The 19617-nt window shown below is 52.4% G+C and overlaps 1 protein-coding gene across 3 annotated transcripts in view; it reads right to left on the reverse strand.

Moving 5' to 3' along the window:
- The window catches only part of TNXB (tenascin XB), a 75078-nt gene that overhangs the window by 54159 nt on the left and 1302 nt on the right, over positions 1–19617 (reverse strand). For 2 of the 3 annotated variants that reach the window (XM_030802531.1, XM_030802530.1), the window contains exons 1-2: positions 2480–2882; positions 292–2130 (exon numbers count right to left, since the gene is read on the reverse strand). In XM_030802531.1, the coding sequence (XP_030658391.1) occupies positions 292–2130; positions 2480–2882 (2242 nt within the window). Of the gene's footprint in view, positions 1–291; positions 2131–2455; positions 2891–19617 lie in introns of those variants that run through there. The other variant, XM_030802529.1, reaches the window with a different exon arrangement.

Here is a 19617-nt window from a genome sequence, read left to right on the forward strand (position 1 = left end):
GCTGACAGAGGGCTGAACAGGGCTTGGATCGCCTTCACCTTCCCTCCATCTTCAGGAGCACAGAATCTCTCTAAATGCAACTAAATGGGCCCCAACTTGCTCCTCAGAGATCTGAGGGCCAGTCCTGCCCACTGGCAAGCCCCGCCCCTGTGGTTCTGCTGCCCCTGGTGGGCACTGGCTCCTCAGAATGACTTGCTCTCCCTCAACTCTTCCTCAGGCTCAGGTCTTCCCTATGGCTCCTGTTCACAGAATCACAGTCTCAGAGTACACTGGGGAAGTCTGCCTGCTCACCTTCCCCGCAGTCTTCGCCAGCATACCCATCTTTGCAGACACAGCTGCCATCGTGACACTCTCCTCGGCCACGGCAGTCCCCTGGGCATGTCTGGATGGCACAGTCAGGGCCTCGGAAGCCCTCTACACACACACACTGGCCTGCCCGGCACAGTTCCCGGGGCCCGCAGCCTCCAGGGCAGGCGCTGGCTGGAGGCTCTTCCTGCCCGCAGTCCTCACCGCCATAGCCCACGTGGCACAGGCACACTCCCTGCACACAGCGCCCACGTCCCCAGCAGTCAGCTGGGCACATGCGGGTGGCACAGGTGGGGCCAGTGTAGCCTGGGTTGCACAGGCAGCGCCCTTCCTCACAGCGGCCCCTCCCGTGGCAGTTGGAGGGGCAGGTGCGGATGCTGCAGTCCTCACCAATGTAGCCTTCCCAACAGATGCACACACCGTCCTGGCACACGCCGTGCTGGCTGCAGTCATTCGGGCACTGCCTCACACCGCAATCCTCGCCAGAGTAGCCGTCCTCGCACACACACCGCCCATCTAGGCACTGGCCGCGGCCTTGGCAGCCCCCGGGGCAGCTGCGCGTGCTGCAGTCTTCCCCTGAGTAGCCTGCATCACACACGCACACGCCATCCTCGCAACGGCCGTGCCCACGGCAGTCCCCGGGACAGCGACGGCTCCCACAGTCCTCACCGGTGAAGCCCGGGTTGCACACGCAGCGGCCATCCACGCAGCGCCCGCGCCCGCGGCAGTCGCCAGGACAGGCGCGCGTGCCGCAGTCCCGGCCTGTGTACCCCGGCCAACACACGCAGCGGCCACTCTCACAGCGGCCTCGGCCACGACAGTCCCCGGGACAGCTGCGCACACCGCAGTCCTCGCCGCTGTAGCCCGCGTTGCAAACACACACGCCGTTCTCGCAGCGCCCGCGACCTCTACAGTCGCGTGGGCAGGCGCGCGAGCCGCAATCGGGTCCAGTGTACCCCGGCCAGCACACGCAGCGGCCGTCCTCGCAGCGGCCCCTTTGGTTGCAGTCGCCAGGGCAGCTGCGCACGCCGCAGTCGTCCCCGCTGTAGCCCGTGTCGCAAATGCATTCGCCGTCCTCGCAGCGCCCGCGGCCCCGGCAGTCCCTCGGACATGTCCGCGTGCTGCAGTCCTCGCCTGTGTACCCGGGCCAGCACACGCAGCGGCCGTCCACGCAGCGCCCGCCCTCGCCACAGTCCCAGGGGCAGCTCCGCGTACCACAGTCCTCGCCAGTGTAGCCGGGGTCACACACGCAGCGCCCGTCCTCGCAGCGTCCCCGCTGGCTGCAGCCCCGAGGGCAGCTCCTCACTCCACAGTCCTCGCCAGTGTAGCCGGGGTTGCACACGCAGCGCCCATTCTCACAGCGCCCCCTCTGACTGCAACTGCGAGGGCAGCTCCTCACCCCACAGTCCTCGCCAGTGTAGCCTGGGTCACACACGCAGCGCCCATCCTCACAGCGTCCCCTCTGGCTGCAACCCCGAGGGCAGGAGCGCTGGCTGCAGTCGGGGCCTGAGAAGCCTGCCCGGCACACGCACACGCCCTGCACGCAGCGCCCACGGCCTTGGCAGTCCCCAGGACAGGATGGCCAGCCACAGCTGGGGCCAGTGTAGCCGGGAAAGCACACGCAACGACCGCGGACACAGCGACCCTGATCATTGCAGTCATCTGGGCAGGACCCCGAGGCTGAGGGTGGGGAGGAGGGAGGGATCTCAGCATCTGTGGGGTCTGAGCAGGTGGGCCCAGCCCAGCCTGGCTCACAGGAACAGGTGCAGCGGCTCAGATCAAACACACCATGGAGACTGCAGAGGGTCCGTACATCTGTCTGACCTGGAGTAGGAGGGAGAGGCAGGTCTCAGTCTCTCTCCTGGGAGAGAGGCTGAGCCTATATAGTGCTCCTATGTGCAGGCCCCTAGCCAGGCCAGCCTCATCTCATAAGGCCATGTCTGCTCCCAGTTGCTAATATGTGTAATGTATGCAGCCTCTCAGGGCCCTTGCATATGCTTTGGTTGACATGTAGCCCAGCTCTGCTCTCCAAGTTGTGTTCTGAGTTGCATCCACACCTCAAGGGTGAGGAAGGAGTGCCTTCTTCTAATTCATACCAAGGACCTTTATGGACTAGCAATGCCCACCCCACCCTAACCCACCTCTCCACCCTCTTCTGTGATCACCTGCTCACCTGTGCCAGCCTGGGCAGAGGCAGGACAACATCCCCCAGTGCACTGTTCCTTGAGCCCCTTCACCAACTCCTCCAGGATCTCTAGCCGGACCCTCAGGGCCTGCACCTCTGAAGCAGGAACTGGGGGCTCAGTGCCTGGGGGACAGCCACAGCCAGTGGAAGGGGGCAGGTTAATGCGGTGGGTGAATATCACCTGCTTCTCCCCTCCTTCCACTGTGTGCTCGTAAAGCTGAGAAGAGGGGCTTCCCCCTCCGGCCCCCACTGTGCGGCCCCCTGGCTGGGGAGGGGGCCGGGGGGCTGGCAGTGTCACATTGGACCGTGAAGAGAAGGGGCCTGCTCTGGCTGTGCTCAGCAGCACCAGGAGAACCAGGCTGGAGGTTAGAGCATACTGGGCTGGCATCATTCAGGAGGCTGCAGGGAGAAAGGGCAGGTATGAGAGCAGCTTCAAAAAGGAGACAAAATGAATCCCCCCTTCTCCAGCACATACCCACAGTCCCACCACCCACAAGTAATCTACCCAACTCACATGCATGTAAAAATTCACATTCAGCCCAACCCTAAAGGATACCCTCCCTGGGCAAGTCTGTTTTCTACCTCTCTGATATCATTTAGTTACCCTGCTCCTCACCCCCTTTCCTACTGTGTTCCCCTACACTGGTATTTTTTGTTTGTTTGTTTTGTTTGTTTGTTTGAGATGGAGTTTCACTCTTATTGCCCAGGCTGGAGTGCAATGGTGCGATCTCAGCTCACCGCAACCTCCGCCTCCCAGATCCAAACGATTCTCCTGCCTCAGCCTCCTGAGTAGCTGGGATTACAGGCATGCCCCACCATGCCCGGCTAATTTTGTACTTTTATTTTATTTTATTTTATTTTTTATTTATTTATTTTTTTTGAAACAGAGTCTTGCTCTGTCGCCCAGGCTGGAATGCAGTGGCGCAATCCGGCTCACTGCAAGCTCCGCCTCCCGGGTTCATGCCATTCTCCTGCCTCAGCCTCTCCGAGTAGCTGGGACTACAGGCGCCCGCCACCACGCCCGGCTAATTTTTTTTTGTATTTTTTTAGTAGAGACGGGGTTTCACCGTGGTCTTGATCTCCTGACCTCGTGATCCGCCCGCCTCGGCCTCCCAAAGTGCTGGGATTACAAGCGTGAGCCACCGCGCCCGGCCTAATTTTGTACTTTTAGTAGAGACGGGGTTTCTCCATGCTGGTCAGGCTGGTCTCGGACTCCTAACCTCAGGTGATCTGCTCACGTCAGCCTCCCAAACTGCTGGGATTACAGGCGTGAGCCACTGCGCCCAGCTCTACACTGGTCTTTTGTTTTTCCCACAAGCACTACAAGCTCTCACTACTCCAAGGGCCTTTGCATTGTGTGTTCCCTATGTCTGGGATGCTCTTCACTCTGCTCATAAAGGCTGGCTCCATCTTCAAATCTTAACTCCCAGTTAGGGCAGTCTTCCATTACTCTCTATCACAATATCCTGTTCCTATTCTTCATGACATTTACTGCTGCCTGAGTTAGCTGTTTACTTGTTTATTACCTTTCTCTCAATACTAGAATGGGAGCTCCATGAGAACGAGGACCTCCTCTATCCCAGAACTGCTGTATACTTGTGTCTGGCACGTAAATGTTCTATCTGACACATCAATGTTGAATGAATTAGCGGATGAGTACCTAGGGCCAGTCCTTCCCCAAACACCTGGATCCCAGTTCCTACCGTCTTCTAAGAAACCTTAAAGTGTAGATTATCTTCTCCCTCTCTCTCTCTCTTTTGTTTTTTTTTTGAGACGGAATCTTACTCTGTCGCCCAGGCTGGAGTGCAGTGGTGCGATCTCAGCTCACTGCAACCTCTGTCTCCTAGCTCAAGTGATTTTCCTGCCTCGGCCTCCCGAGTAGCTGGGATTATAGGTGCCCACCACCATGCCCAGCTAATTTTTGTATTTTTAGTAGAAATGAGGTTTCACCATGTGGGCAGGCTGGTCTCGAACTCCTGACCACAAGTGATGTGCCCGCCTCGGCCTCCCAAAGTGCTGGGATTACAGGCATGAGTCACTGCATGACCTCTTTCTAATATTGAGACAGGATCTTGCTCAACCCCCGGTTGAAGCTGGACTTGAACTCCTGGGCTCAAGCCATCCTCCCACCTCAGCCTCCCAGGTAGCTGGGATTAAAAGCATGAGCCACCATGCCTGGCTTCTCTCTCTTTTTTATTCAACTCCTCACGCTCAACTGGATCCTTGCTCAAATATCTCCAATTGAAAAAAAAACAAAAACCCTCTTCCTCAGGACTTACATGATCAAATATCAAGACTTATTTTAAAGGTGCAAGGATAGACAGATGAAACAGAATAGGGCCCAGAAACAGGCCCACACATATGTGGTCACCTAATTAATGACAAAAGTGCCCCTGCAGTTAAGAGGAGAAAGGATGTTGTTTTTAGTTACTGGTGCTGGGTCAATCCAACATCCCTAAGTGAAAAAAAAAAAGAACAGTCATTCTCCACCTTATGTCTGATATACCAAACTTAATTTGCAATGAACCCAGGACCTAAATATGAAAAGTAAAGCAATATCTTTCATAGCAATATCTTACAGAAGAAAAAATTTCTGACCTTTGAGTAAGCAAGATTTCTTTCTTTTCTTTTCTTTTCTTTTTTTTAAGACTGAGTCTCGCTCTGTCGCCCAGAGTGGAGTGCACTGGTGCTATCTCGGCTCACTGCAACCTCCGTCTCCCAGGTTCAAATGATTCTCCTACCTCAACCTCCTGAGTAGCGGGGATTACAGGCATCTGCCCCCACACCCAGCTATTTTTTGTATTTTTAGTAGAGACGGGGTTTCACCATGTTGGCCAGGCTGGTCTCAAACTCCTGAACTCAGGCAATCCGCCCACCTCAGCTTCCCAAAGTGCTAGGATTACAGGCTTGAGTCACCGCACCCAGCCGCAAGATTTCTTAAGTAAAACAACACAAAACCTAACCATAGGCCGGGTGCAGTGGCTCATATCTGTAATCCCAGCACTTCAGGAGGCTTAAGTGGGAGGATTGCATGAGCCCAGGAGTTGGAGACCAGCCTGGGCAAGATAGTGAGGCTCTGTCTCTACAAAAAACAAAAAGAATTCGCTGGGCTTGGTGGTACACCTGTAGTCCCAGCTACTCAGGGGCTGAGGTGGGAGGATTACTTGAGTCTGGGAGGTCGAGGCTGTGGTGAGCTATGATCATGCCACTGCACTCCAGCCTGGGCAACAGAGCTGACACTCTGTTTCAAAAAAAAGAAAAAGAAAAAAACAAAACAAAACAAAATTTCAGGTCATCAAATTACATCATTAAGAGAATAAGAAGGCAGCTGGGTGTGATGGTTCACGCCTGAAATCCCAGCACTTTGGGATGCCGAAGCGGGCGGATCACGAGGTCAAGAGTTTGAGACCAGCCTGGCCAACATGGTGAAACCTCGTCTCTACTAAAAATACAAAAATTAGCTGGGCATGGTAGCGGGCACCTGTAGTCCCAGCTACTCGGGAGGCTGAGGAGGAGAATCGCTTGAAACCGGAGGTGGAGGTTGCAGTGAGCTGAGATCATGCCACTTCACTCCAGCCTGAGCGGAAGAGTGAAACTCCATCTCAAAACAAAACAAAACAAAACAAAAAACTCTGCAAAACAAAACAAGCCAAAATCGGGAAACCCAGTTTTTTAAATTGGCAAAAGACAAACAGGTACTCCAGAAAAGAATATAGCCAAAGGGCCAATAAACATTTTACTTATTTTACCTGGGCTCAAGTGATTCTCCTACCTCAGCCTCTGGAGTAGCTAGGATACAGGCATGCGCCACCATGCCCAGCTCATTTTTTTGTAGAGATGGAGTCTTGCTCTTTCGCCCAGGCTGGAGTGCAGTGGTGCGTCTCGGCTCACTGCAAGCTCCACCTACCAGGTTCACGCCATTCTCCTGCCTCAGCCTCCTGAGTAGCTGGGACTACAGGCGCCCGCCACCACGCTTGGCTCATTTTTTTGTATTTTTAGTAGAGATGAGGTTTCACCGTGTTAGCCAGGATGGTGTTGATCTCCTGATCTCATGATCTGCCCGCCTTGGCCTCCCACAGTGCTGGGATTACAGGCATGAGCCACCACGCCCAGCCTTTTTTTTTTTTTTTTTTTTTTTTAGTAGAGACAGGGTTTCACCAAGTTGGCCAGGCTGGTCTCGAACTCCTGATCTCAAGTGATCCACCTGCCTTGGCCTCCCAAAGTTATTAGGATTACAGGTGTGTTCCACCACACCTACCCTATTTCATTTTATTTTAAGATAAACTCTACCTCTGTCACCCAGGCTGGAGCACAGTGGCACAATCACAGCTCACTGCAGCCTCAGATTCCTGGGCTCAAGTGATCCTCCTGCCTCAGCCTCCAGAGTAGCTGGAACTACAGATGGGCATCACCATGACTGGCTAATTTTTAAATTTTTTGTAGAGATGGGATCTTGCTATGTTGCCCAGGCTGGCCTTGAACTCCTGGCCTCAAGCAATCCTCCTGCCTCACCCTCCACAGTAGTTGGGCTTACAGGTGTGAGCCACTGCACCCAGCTCCAAGAAGCATTTTAAAAGATGCACAAAATCACTAGTTATCGGGTAAATGTACGTTAAAACCACAATGAGATGCCACTAAATATCCTCCAGAATGCTTGTCCCTCTTCAAAGAGGCTGTCATTGCTTGATATTGGCAAGAATGTGAAGCAACTGGAATTGTCATCTGTTGCAAGTGGGAGCATATATTAATGCCAACACTGGAAAGTTGTTTGGTAGTATCTGCTAAAACATATAGTCTATAACCCAGGTATCTATAACTGAATATCCAATGGGAATGACTGCATAGTTCTTCCAAAAGACAGAGACCATAATGTTCATGAGATTTATTCCCATAGTAGCTAAAACTGAAAGCAACTCAAGTGTCCATTCATAAAGTGGATAAATAAATTGTGCCAGAGTCATACAATGGAATACTATACAGCAATAAAAAACACCCTATTGCTACATGCAACATGGGTGAATTTCACACACATAGTGCTGAGCAAAAAATACCACACACAGAACGAGAACACTCTTATACTCTCATATACCCTTCCTGAGCTACCAAAAAAAAAAAAAAAGAAAGAAAAAGAAAAAAGGAAGAAAGAAAAGAAAAAAGAAAACACTCTGAATAATGCCGTTTATATGAGGTTCAAAAACAGGCAGAGGCTGGGTGCAGTGGCTCATGCCTGTAATCCCGGCACTTTGGGAAGCCGAGGTGGGCAGATCACGAGGTCAAGAGATGGGGACCATCCTGGCCAACATGGTGAAACTCTGTCTCTACTAAAAATACAAAAATTAGCTGGGCATGGTGGCACACACCTGTAGTCCCAGCTACTTGGGAGGCTAAGGCAAAAGAATTGCCTGAATCCCGGAGGCGGAGGTTGTGGTGAACCAAGATCATGCCACTGCACTCCAGGCTGGCAACAGATCAAGACTCTATCTCAAAAAACAAACAAACAAACAAACAGACAAAAACAGGCAGAGTTAGTCTGCTTTTAGAAGATAGGATCGGATTACTTGTAGGGATTATTGACTGGAAGGAGTCATATTTCTGGAAATATTTTGTATCTTAATCTGAGTGGTTACATAGATATACACATATTCAAAAAGTCATTGAGCTGCACACTTAAGACTTTTGCATTTTGCTGTATAGAAAGTGAACCATGGCTGGGTGTGGTGGCTCATGCCTGTAATCTCAGTACTTGGGAGGCCAAGGTGGGCGGATCACTTGAGGTCAGGAGTTCAAAACCAGTCTGGCGATCATGGTGAAACCCCATCTCTACTAAAAATATAAAAATACAAAAAAAAATTAGCCAGGCATGGTGGCAGGTGCCTGTAATCCCAGCTACTTGGGAGGCTGAGGCAGGAGAATCACTTGAACCTGGGAGGCAAAAGTTGCAGTGAGCTGAGATCATGCCACTGCACTCCAACCTGGGCAACAGAGCGAGACTTTGTCTCAAAAAAAAAAAAAAATTAAACCTTAAAAAACCTTTCCCCAATCTCACACCCCCTCCAGCCACCACATATTTCTCTCCTCTACTTCATGGCCACAGTTGTCAAGATTTATTTGTATTTGATGTTTCCATTTCCCTATAGCCCATGCGTGCCTCAATCCACTCTACTCCCTCCAACCCGCCAAACAGCTCCCTCTAGGGCTTCCCAGTGACTTCGGTGCCACAAAATCTAATGGACATTTGTCTTCATCTTGCTTGACCTTTGACTTCTCTCAAAATCACTGGACACAGTTCACCGCATCTTCTTCTTTTTTTTTTTTTTTGAGATGGAGTCTCACTCTGTCGCCCAGGCTGGAGTGCAGTGGCACGATCTTGGCTCAGTGAAACCTCTGCCTCCCAGGTTCAAGTGATTCTCCTGCCTCAGCCTCCCCAGTAGCTGGGACTACAGGTGCCCGCTACCATGCCTAGCTAATTTTTTATTTTTAGTAGAGACAAGGTTTCACCATCTTGGCCAGGCTGGTCTTGAACTCCTGACCTCAGGTGATCTGCCCGCCTCGGCCTCCCAAAGTGCTGGGGTTACAGGCATGAGCCACCGCACCTGGCCCATCTCTTTTAAAACATTCTGTATCCACGCTGACCAATATGGTAGCCAGGAGGGATATGAGGCTCTGCAACACTTGAGATGTGACTAGAATGACCGAGTAACTGAATTTTATTCAGTATTTTTAAAAGCTCAGCCGGGCGCGGTGGCTCACGCTTGTATTCCCAGCACTTTGGGAGGCCGAGGCGGGTGGATCACGAGGTCAGGAGATCGAGACCACGGTGAAACCCCGTCTCTACTGAAAAAAATACAAAAAAATTAGCCGGGCGTGGTGGCGGGCGCCTGTAGTCCCAGCTACTTGGAGAGGCTGAGGCAGGAGAATGGCGTGAACCCAGGAGGCGGAGCTTGCAGCGAGCCGAGATTGCGCCACTGCACTCCAGCTTGGGCGACAGAGCGAGACTCCGTCTCAAAAAAAAAAAAAAAAAAAAAAAAAAGCTCCCCAGATGATTGTAATGTGCAACAAATTTCTACCAAATTAATAGACCTACTGCTCTAGTTATCCACCTGGTACCTTCGTCCAGACTCATGACTTCAATTTCCAAACTATACACCAATTTGTAAAACACTCCAGTCATCTTCCTCTCACTTCACGGCAATATATCCACCTGACTACTTGGCATCTCCACTTGGGCACCTCAAATTCACCAAGCCTGTAACCTGAATTCACGGTCACCTTCCTGTATCCCATCCCTTTCCCCATTGAAGCTCAGGGCCCTGCCATTCATCCAGCTTTACAAGCCAGAAACCTAATAGCCCATTCAAGGCTACCATATTTCTTTGTATCTACCTGTATTTTCTCATAAACATCTCTTTAATTCGTTTCCTTCTCTCCCACTTACCTTCATTCTAATCCAAGCTTCCATCCGCCTCTTGCCTGAGAACTGCAATTGCCTCCTGGCTGCTTTTTTTGTTTTCTGAGACAGGGTCTCACTCTGTCACCTAGGCTGGAGTGCAGTGGTGCGATCATAGCTCACTGCAGCATTGACCTCCTGTGCTCAAGCAATCCTCCCACCTCAGCCTCCTGAGTAGTTGGGACTACAGGTGTGTGCCATCATGCTCGGCTAATTTCTAATTTTTTTTGTAGAGACAGGATCTTTCTATGTTGCCCAGGCTGGCCTTGAACTCTTGGGCTCAAGCAATCCTCCCACCCCAGCCTCCCAATGTGCTGGGATTATAGGTGTGAGCCGCTGTGTCTGGCCCTGACTCTTCCCTCTGCTTCCACTCTTGCCCTCTACAGTCTCACAAATGCAATCAGGATGTCCCTCTCAAAATGCTTCGGTGTCTCCCTTCCAAATTCTCTTAGAACACTGACAAACAGCCCTACCATCACGTGTCCCCTGCCCCCACTTCACCACCCTCCCTCCCTCCATTCCAGCCCCACCGACCTTCAAGTCCCTCACACTCTCTGTGCCCATCTCCAACCCCAGACCTTTGTATATGCTGTTCCATCCATGTGGAACACTGTTCCCTTCTCTCTTGGCCTTCTCATTCTTCAGGTCTCAGCCCACCATTTGTTTCACAGGGAAGTTTTCCTGACCAGGTCAGGTCCTCCTATCATGTGATATCACAGCATCATGCCATTCTCACTTGTAGCATTTATAACAATTTGCAATCATATATAAATAAATATTTTTTTGAAGTCCAAAGTAATAATAAATATACTGTGAGATTATTTTATTACTTTCTTGCCCACTAGACTATAAAGTCCATGAGGGCAGGCATGGCACCTATTTTTTTTTCTTGGTTGCTCTATCCCTGCATCTGGCACATAATTGGTGCTCAATAAATATTTACTGACTATATGAATGAACGAAAACTTCAATTTAAATGCAGGACTAGCATTAAGGCTGGAACCAAGGGCAGGACAAGGGCGGGGCTAGGACCACGGACAGTGTCTGGGACTGGAAGTTGGTTAGACAACAGCCACCAGGGCAGAGGCAGAATCAGAGGCCAGGCCAGGGCAGATCCTGGCAGGACCAGATGGTACAAGCACTTTGGAAAACTGTTTGACAGAATCTACTAAATGTACTAAAGGTGAGCACATGCAAACCCTATGACCCTGCAATTCCACTCCTAGGAATACACCCAACACAGCAGTACTGCTCATAATAGCCCCAAACTGGGAACTACTCAAACGTTTCACATCAGTAGAATAGATTAAATAAATTGTGGTTTATTCACACCGTGGAATAAAATAAAGCAGGAATGAACTATAGTTATATGCAGTAATGTGATGGATCTTACTAAGATGAGGTTGAACAAAAGCCAGACACAGGAAAGAGCATGCTGCATAGTTCTATTTATGTGAAGTTTGAGGAGAGGCAACATTAATCTGTAGTGCTCCAAGTCAGAAGTGTGATACTCTTGAGGGGGTAGTGACTAGTAGGGGCATGGCGGGGGGCTTCTGAGGTGCTAAAGGTATCTTGTTTCTTGATCTGGATGACAGTTACCTAGTTGTATGTTTGTGGAGTTTACTGAGGCAGGGATTGGGGAGCACACAGAGACAAGAAGTGGGAGGAAAGGTAGTAGGGGGTCCCAGGATGAGACAGGAGAGAGGGCTATGGTGAACAGGAGTGTGAAGGGGCCAGTCAGGATTCAGCTAGGGTGAAGAGTTGAGGAGAGATGTTGAATGGTGCCCAGCTCTTCAAGACCAGAGGCTGGGGAAAGGAGGAGGGCAGGGTGGGTGTGGAAATGCTGACCGGTGAGGAGTGGGGGATGTGTCACTGGTAGGCGGAGGTGACTGTGACACACACACACCTCCGCCCAACACACACACATCTTCTGGCTTTCTACTCTTAAACTTTTCTCCTGGATCAGAGAAAAAGGAGCTTTCGGGGCTACCAGCCATTACATTCTGCTACCAGCCAGCAAGAGACGGAAAGGGAGCTGAACAGGGACAGAGTGTTTCCACACCAAGAGGCTCCCCACCCAAGAAAGCCCAGGCCGAGAGGCCTGGCATACAGAGAGCTGCCCTTTCCTGTCTCCCTAGCCCTTCTCTCAGCCTGGAGTGTAGCCTTGGGTAAGAGATGGGCTCTGACTGACCCTCAAATCCTGTCACTTTGTGTCTAAGGCCATGCAAATCACTCCCACACCATGGGAGTGCTTGCACAAATATGTGTACACTCGTATACTTACAAATATATTAATGTGTGCTCATCCACAAATACAAACATACCTGCACAGACACACAAATCCACCCGCTAAACCTGCATCCTTGCAGGTACACATATGGGTGCCCATGCACACACGCACACACACTTAATCTCCCCTTCAGGTTTCCTCCACACCTAGTCATTGGGTGATGCCTAAGAAGGCTGATTTCTTGTTGGCTCCAAGGGCAGTTCTGTGAGTGAAAGAACCTGGATGGTGTGAGAGGAACCAAGCAGGAGGCCTTTCCCCGGTGGGGAGCAGTGGACACATGGCCTCCGCCATACTTCCCCGTACCCCTGGAGGCCTCTGTGAGTTGTCCAGTGCCCCTCTCCAAATAATTGGATTCCTCATCTTTCCCTGCACAGTGGGGGAAAGCAGAGAGGGTCTTTGCAGCAGGAAGGAGTGAAGAGAACTCACCAGCTTTTCTGGAAAGCTGGTGAGATTGGTCTAGAAGAGCAGAGCAGCCTCCAGTGACCACACACCCAGAGGCTCCTTCCCAATCTTCTCCCTCCCTGCCCTGTTGCCACCACCCACCCCTCCAGCTCCCCATTCCAGCTCCCGGAATAATTCTTCTCTTCTCTCGGTACTGGGCAAGCAAAGAATTGGGTGTCTCTTGTGTCTCCCCTTCACCATTCCCCCTGCCACTATGTCTGGGGTGGTTCTCTGCAGTGTGTGTTTGGAGAGAGGTATGGCCTCACCCTCTTGGCACCCTCCCCACAGTTGGAGGGCTGGCAGGAATGGGGGCATCTTCCCAAACTGTGACTCAGCTTCCTGGGTATTTTGTGTTGTAGCCAACTTTAACACTTTGCTCATTAGGGACTGTAGAGGTCCCAAGGGGTGGGGAGAGGGGCTGGCTTCCATAAGAGATGTTCCGGAGATGGGGGTTCTGGTCCTGCCCCCATGCCTCCCTCTGACCCTCCTGCTACACCCCCAGTTGAATCTGGCAATGAGAGGTGAAGGTAGAAGGCTTCTAGGAGTGAGACTAAAAAGGGAATGTGGGGGTCCCAGATATCGGGCTGGAACCAGGTGGGAAGGAGGTGTCAGGGAGGGGTAGGTTGGGGAATCCAGATGCTCCTTATTCTGGGGAGCTAATCCGCCTGGGAATGGAAAAATTAATAAGAGAAAGGATTTCCAGACCCCAGTTGAAAATGGTTAGGGGTGCAATGAGAGACAGGAAGGCAGTTTCTGATCCTGCACCTGGTGGCTAGGTCTGGAGTGAGCAAAGGAAGTTTGAGGAATTGAGGTGCTGGATCCCCAGGGACTTGGAGGCAGGGTCAGGGAAAAGAGGAGGGGCTGGAGATGCGGGAAGCAGGGGCGGGGCAGGCAGCAGCTGGGGTGTTTCCGAGTTGCTTCCCAGTAGTTCCTCTCAGTTCCACTTCCAGTTGTTTCTATGCCATTAAATTCTTTCCAGGCGAGATAAGGGGCCCGCCCGCCCCACCCGGGGCGTGTCACGTGTACTGGTGGTGGGGGGCGGGGGCGGCGGGGTGAGGGAGAGCTCGGGTTCAGACGGACAGAGGCAAGGGGAGCCTGGAAGGGGCACAGAGTGAAGACGGAGCCCCCGTGCCCCCAGAGACATCTCTCAGCCATCCCAGCCCTGCTGAACCGTGAGTCATGAGTGCGGAGCTCTCGCCAAGAACAAGTTTTAGGATCCTTTCTGCAGGCTCTGTGCACTTCCCAGACCCGAGAGTCCTGACTGTCCCATTTCAGTATTTCCTAAAGAGATGTCCCAGACCTCCCTCCCTGCAACTCTCACGCTGCCACCTAGGGAGTCCCCATTTGGATGCCCAAAGAAGCACCCTCTGGCACCTCCTGGAGCCCGGAGCCCCCAGAGCCTGGGCTCAGCTGCTCCAGCCTGACACTTGGGATTCCATAAGCACTTTCCTTCCGAGGTTCAGTTGGCCACCAGTTCAGCCTAGTCCTGTCTTCCCGCTAGCCCCAGCACCTCCAGGGCCCAGGGGCTCACCTCACCAATAACCACTTCTACCCTGGTTCCACCAACTGACTCCTGGAGTCCCTCGGTTTGTTCCCAGCCCGTCTCAGTTGTCTGCATCCCATCCAAACCCTGACATACACCGCCCACCCCAACACACACATACCACCCTCTCCTCCCAGACACTCCTTCACAGGGAGCCTGGTTCCCAGTGAATGCTCCTATGTCCTCTGTCCTGAACAGAAGTCCTTGCTCTGGAAGCACTGCTGAGAGCTCACCTGCCACACCTTCACCTGGGATGTGGGGATAGGCGAGAAATCTCTTGCCTCTCCTTCTGGGTCTCCCCAGAACTCTGTTCCTTACCTGGGCAACCGGGCAGCTGCAGTGCCTCTGCACCTGCTCTGTCCCCAACCCCGGGAGGGTGGCGTCTCAGGGCAGGACAGGGAAGTCTCCCTCACTTGTCCCCTGCAACAGGGGCTGAGCCACAACCAACTGTGGATCTCGGCAGCGACAGTGAGGAGGGAGTCTGCAGCGAGCAGGGGAGGAGAAGGGGAGGACCAGGATGAGGTCAGGGAGGGGAGCGGAGATAGGGCAGGTCCTCCCACCCCTCCCAGGCCCTCCCACATGCCACCCCTCCTCTTCTCCTGCCCCCACTCCCTGTCTAGCATCACTGTCTCACCATACCCTCATCTCAACCCCCAGCCCTGGTCTTACCTCCCATGTCCTTTCCCTATGCCATTTTTAACTCTCACCCTAATTTTTGCCCAACTTGACATCCCCCACCCTTCCTGCCATTTCTTTTTTCCCCACCATTTCTCCACCTGCTGCCCCTCCTCTCTGACCCCAGTGGTTTCCTCTCAGCCTATATCCTTCCTCATGGCCAGCCCCCTTCCCCTCCCTCCCCCAGGCTCCCCTCCCCTCTCTTCCCAGCCACTGCTCTAGCTTGCATCTCTGGATCGCACCCCATGTCTATCACCCAGTGCTGGCTCCCTCATCCTCTCACCAGTTCTCCCCTGGCAGTCCGGGGCAGGGAGCAGGGGCAGGGGGCAGGAGGCAAGAGGCAACCTCTTTCTCCAACTGGCACCATCTCTGGGACCCCAAGTCCCCACCCTGCCCCAGTCCCACCATTTCTATCTTCTCTGCTTATCCCGTCCCCAAGCCACTCCTGCTTTCTGTTCTGTTCAGTCCCTCTCCTGTCACTGCCCCCTTTGCATTCTCCTACCTCAGCAAGTCCCTAGAGAAAGAGTAGGTGAGGCTTGGGCACTGGCAGGGCAAGGGCTTGGGTGAACACTGGGACATAGAAGCCTTGGGGAGGAAGCTGGGGTTGAGGGGGGACAAGGAAGGAAAGCCTGAAGGTTAGGAGGAAGGGTTAGGGTTGAAGAAAGGGCTAGAGGCAGGAGGCAAATGTAAGGGTGGGTCACCTGAACAGAGGGTGAAGTGGTGGAAAGCAGGGTCGGGGGCTGGTGCCTGGGTGCTGCAGGGGAGCAGGAACAGAGGCGGGGACAGGTAGGGGCTGGAGGAAACGGGCACTCTGTCTCTGGTCCCAGGCAGACGACTGACAGCCAGAGGACAGGGGGGACAGGGAGACAGACACACCCCACATAAGTCTGTTGGGTGTTTCCCTGGCTTCATCTCCCCATGTGCTGCCCTGACAAGGGGCTGAAAAAGAGACTTTGCTACAGAGGAGAAATATCCCAGCTGAGTGGGAACCCACTACCCCCAGCTTCACAGTGAAGACTGAGTCTCTCTATCCCGCTACAGACCTCACCACTGAGGTGTAACTTGGCCAAGTCACAGGTGAAAGGGACGTGAAGGAGCCCGTATGTGCTTGATTCTGCCACATGGGTGGCGGCCCAGGTGTCTGCACACCAGGTCAGATCCCCACGGTGGCAGGTGTGTGGTGTTCCTGGGTCAGGGCGTGCCTGCACTGCATGTGGCTGTGGCCAGATGCCTAGTAAGCTCCATGTGGCCAAGGGCAAAGGCACACATGGGCTTTCGCGTGGGTGTCCCCGTGTGTATCCGTGTGTCTGGGTGTGTGTGGCTGTTTTTTTCCTGGCTTTGATGGGGAGGATGAAGTCAGCATCTTGGACAGAGCCAGGCTCAGCTTCCTTCCTCTGCCTTGGCCTGAAGCCCCCAGAGCCAGCAGTAGGTAGCAGCTTCCCAAGGATCTCCTGGCAGGAGGTGGGGAGCACTGCAGTGATAGGATGAGGGAGGGTCTGGAGACAGCATCACACACAGAGGGCAGAACACAGGGTATGAATTTCCTCTGACACCTTCAGATTTCTGTTCCACGGTCATATCCTTTAGTGTGTGTGTGCATGCAAGCGTGTGTGCCTATGCCCTATGTCCTGGCTTTATTATTTAGGAAGAATGGTCAACATAAGTACATTTGGCACAGAGAGTGGCCAGGGACCCCAGAGAAGAGAGCAAGAAGGATGGTCCTGGGATGTTCTGGAAGCCCACTGTTGGGGTCTCGGAGAGAAATGTGGGATTCCAGATGTACACAAGCTTATAAGGCATTTGGGGAAGCCACTGGAAGCTTGGCAGATATAGTTTCAGGTTCTGAAATTATCTTTGTTTACCATTTGATTCACCCTTTGGTTTCCAGGCTCATGGAGAAGCTCATGTCTTATATGTTCACATCTTGTAAGAAAAGCACCAAGCCTTGCATAGTGTAGGTGACCAATAAATGCAAGTCAACACTGAAATGTGAAAGGACTGGGAGAGAGGAGGGGGAAAGGGTAAGGAGCCCAGGTGTGAAGGCAGGGAAGCCCAGTGGTCAGAGCTGGGGTTGGCTTCACTGAGGTGTCCTGGGTGGTGGGTAGAAAGGTCAGTGTTGTCCAGAACTGTCCACAAGCTCCAGCTGTTCTCTGTAACCTCAGTCCCTGTGTCTTCAGCTCTGAGCCTCCCTCCTTGAATGATCCTCCAAGTTCCTGCCCTGACCTCAGGAGGAAAAGGGATGAAAGATAGAGAAAAGGAAAGGAAAGATAGGGAGGAGAGAAGGCAGACACAGAAGAGTAAGGGCAATTGAGGGCAAGGACCTGAAGGATGAAGACAGGGGAACAAGAGATGCCAGGGGCTGCGGTCCAAGAAAGCAGTCCCAGAGAGGGGAAAGATAGAAAACACTTGTGCCTGGCTTCCGTTTACAAAAGTTTCCTACACAGTGCGGGCATTAATCCCACTTGGTGGCTGAGGAAACAGAGGCTCATAGACATTAAGGGTCTTGTTCAAGGGGCTAAGTCAGTAGTGGTGAAGGTGAGTCTCATCCAGGTGTTCTGATTCCTAAGCCTGTATTTACTCTCCTCCCTAAACAACTCCAGGAAAGGAAAGGATTGAAGACTTAGGGAAAAAACAAACGAAGTGGCTTCTTTGAAGCACTTGTACAAAGAAGGGTGGAGAATCCAGATTTTTGAAACTTCTTTCTGCATCCAGTTATTGTGTAGATTCACTTAGAAGAAACGGCATCAGATGGGGAAGGGGGTGGTCAACATTCCATTATTGAGAACTGGGGGCGGGGTGAGGATGGGGAACACAGAATGAAAAGACAGACCCCAGGATGAAAGATGGGAGAGAACTAAGAGGCTACAGCTGAAAAGGGGGCAAGGGAGCCTCAGAAAGAAGGGTTTGGACCCTTAAAACTTCCTTTGCCTAGAGACATGGGTGTGGGGAGAAGGGAGGAGGAAGGACATTTCTATCTCGTGACAAAAGAAAGTCACACAATTGTTTTGTTCTCTGCTCTGAGGCGGGTGGGCGCCTGTATTTACCAGAGGGACCCAGGTCGCTGTGGCAACCACACATCTGGGCCCCGGAATCCAGATGTGCTGTATCCAGAAGCCATAGCAGAACGATGAGGCAAACATCAGGCTCCCCAGTGCTGGCCCCCACAGCTGGGAAGAGGATGGAGAATTGGTGTGGGAAGTAAAGGGAGTGGGGGAAGGAAGGAGAAGGAGAGGACCAAAGTGGGGGAAAAGGGAGGAAATAATGGAAAGGGGCAAGAAATGTGGACGAGGGAGCAGAATGGGAGATAGAAAGGGGGCGGCATGAAAAAGGGAGGAGACAAGCACAGGGTCAGCGGCAGCAGCAGATGAGAAGACCAAGAAAAACAAAGGAAAAAGACAGTGAATTAAAAAAAAATTTTTTTTAAAAATAAGGCCAGCACGGTGGCTCATGCCTGTAATCCTAGCACTTTGGGAGACCAACATGGGAGGACTGCTTGAGGCCAGGAGTTCAAGACCAGCCTGGGCAACATAGCGAGACCCCACTTCTATTTTTAAATAAAAAAAAAAAATTTAAGACAGTGAAACAGTGGATAGGGTGGGGAAGATACAAAAGAAGAAAAAAACAGCGATGAATAATGGGTCAAAAAGAGGTCGTGATAACTGCTGAGGTAGAGAGCAAAGAGGCAGGAAAGAAGTCTAGAAAGAGAAAGGGAGGGATGATGAGGTCAGGGATGAGAGAGAACAAAAGGTGGGATCCTGAGGAAGAAATACAGGAGATGATGGCACAAGGTAAGCAGAACAGAAAGACAAAGTGGGCATAGGGCAGGAGGGGCCAATGAGGTGCAGGAGTGACAGCGACCTGGCATGCTGAGTCGCCTTGGGGGTGTGGCCAGAGGAATGGAGATCCACATGGGACTAGAGGGCAGCAGCCCAGACCCTGCCCGGCTTTCACCCCGCATCAGGTACCCACTCACCGTCCTTCTCAATCCCTCCTGTCACCACAATCCCTCAGCCAAGAGAGGTTTGATGTCTCATCCACACCAAAGTGCCAGCTGTCCATTGCCAATCAGCAGAGGAGCAGGATGTCCCACCCCAGGGCGCCCCCTGAGATGCCAGCACTTCAAGTACTTTCCCGAACTGGGGGCAGGAAGGAGGAAGACAATGGGACAACGAAACGGTGATGAACCCAAATGGGATAAAAGTGGAAGAGAGGACAACAGAGATGGGGACAGAAAGGGGCAAGGGATGAGGAAAAGGTGTATCTATTATGGACCAGGCACTGAGGACATCGTCTTTCATCCTGTCATCAACCCTGATTAGGAGGTAGGAGCATCCCATCTTACAGATAAGGAAACTAAGGCTCAGAATGTTTAAGGACATCTACTAATGAAAGGCAGGGTAGGGAATCCAGCTCAGGTGATGTGCTTCCAAAATCCTTGTTCTCACTGCACCCCCTCCAGAGATAGGGTGGATAAGGCTCAAGGACTCTGGGATAGAAAGCACAGCTGAGAAGCTGGGCTGCCCTCTGGAGGGAGGAAAGGTCTAGTTCCTGGGAGCCCTGGTTCCAGGTTGCCATAGTTACTTGGTCTGTTTTCACCCCAAACACAGTAATGGGTGAGGGCAGCTGGAGGGGTGTGGGGGTTGCCTGGCTGGACACATGAGGTTCTTCCTCCCTCCTTCAGGCCTGGGCTTGTGGCCCAGGCAGCCCCTGTCCAGTCATCTGGGCATTGA

The sequence above is a fragment of the Nomascus leucogenys genome, chromosome 22a (assembly GCF_006542625.1).
Source record: "Nomascus leucogenys isolate Asia chromosome 22a, Asia_NLE_v1, whole genome shotgun sequence".
NCBI lineage: Eukaryota > Metazoa > Chordata > Mammalia > Primates > Hylobatidae > Nomascus > Nomascus leucogenys.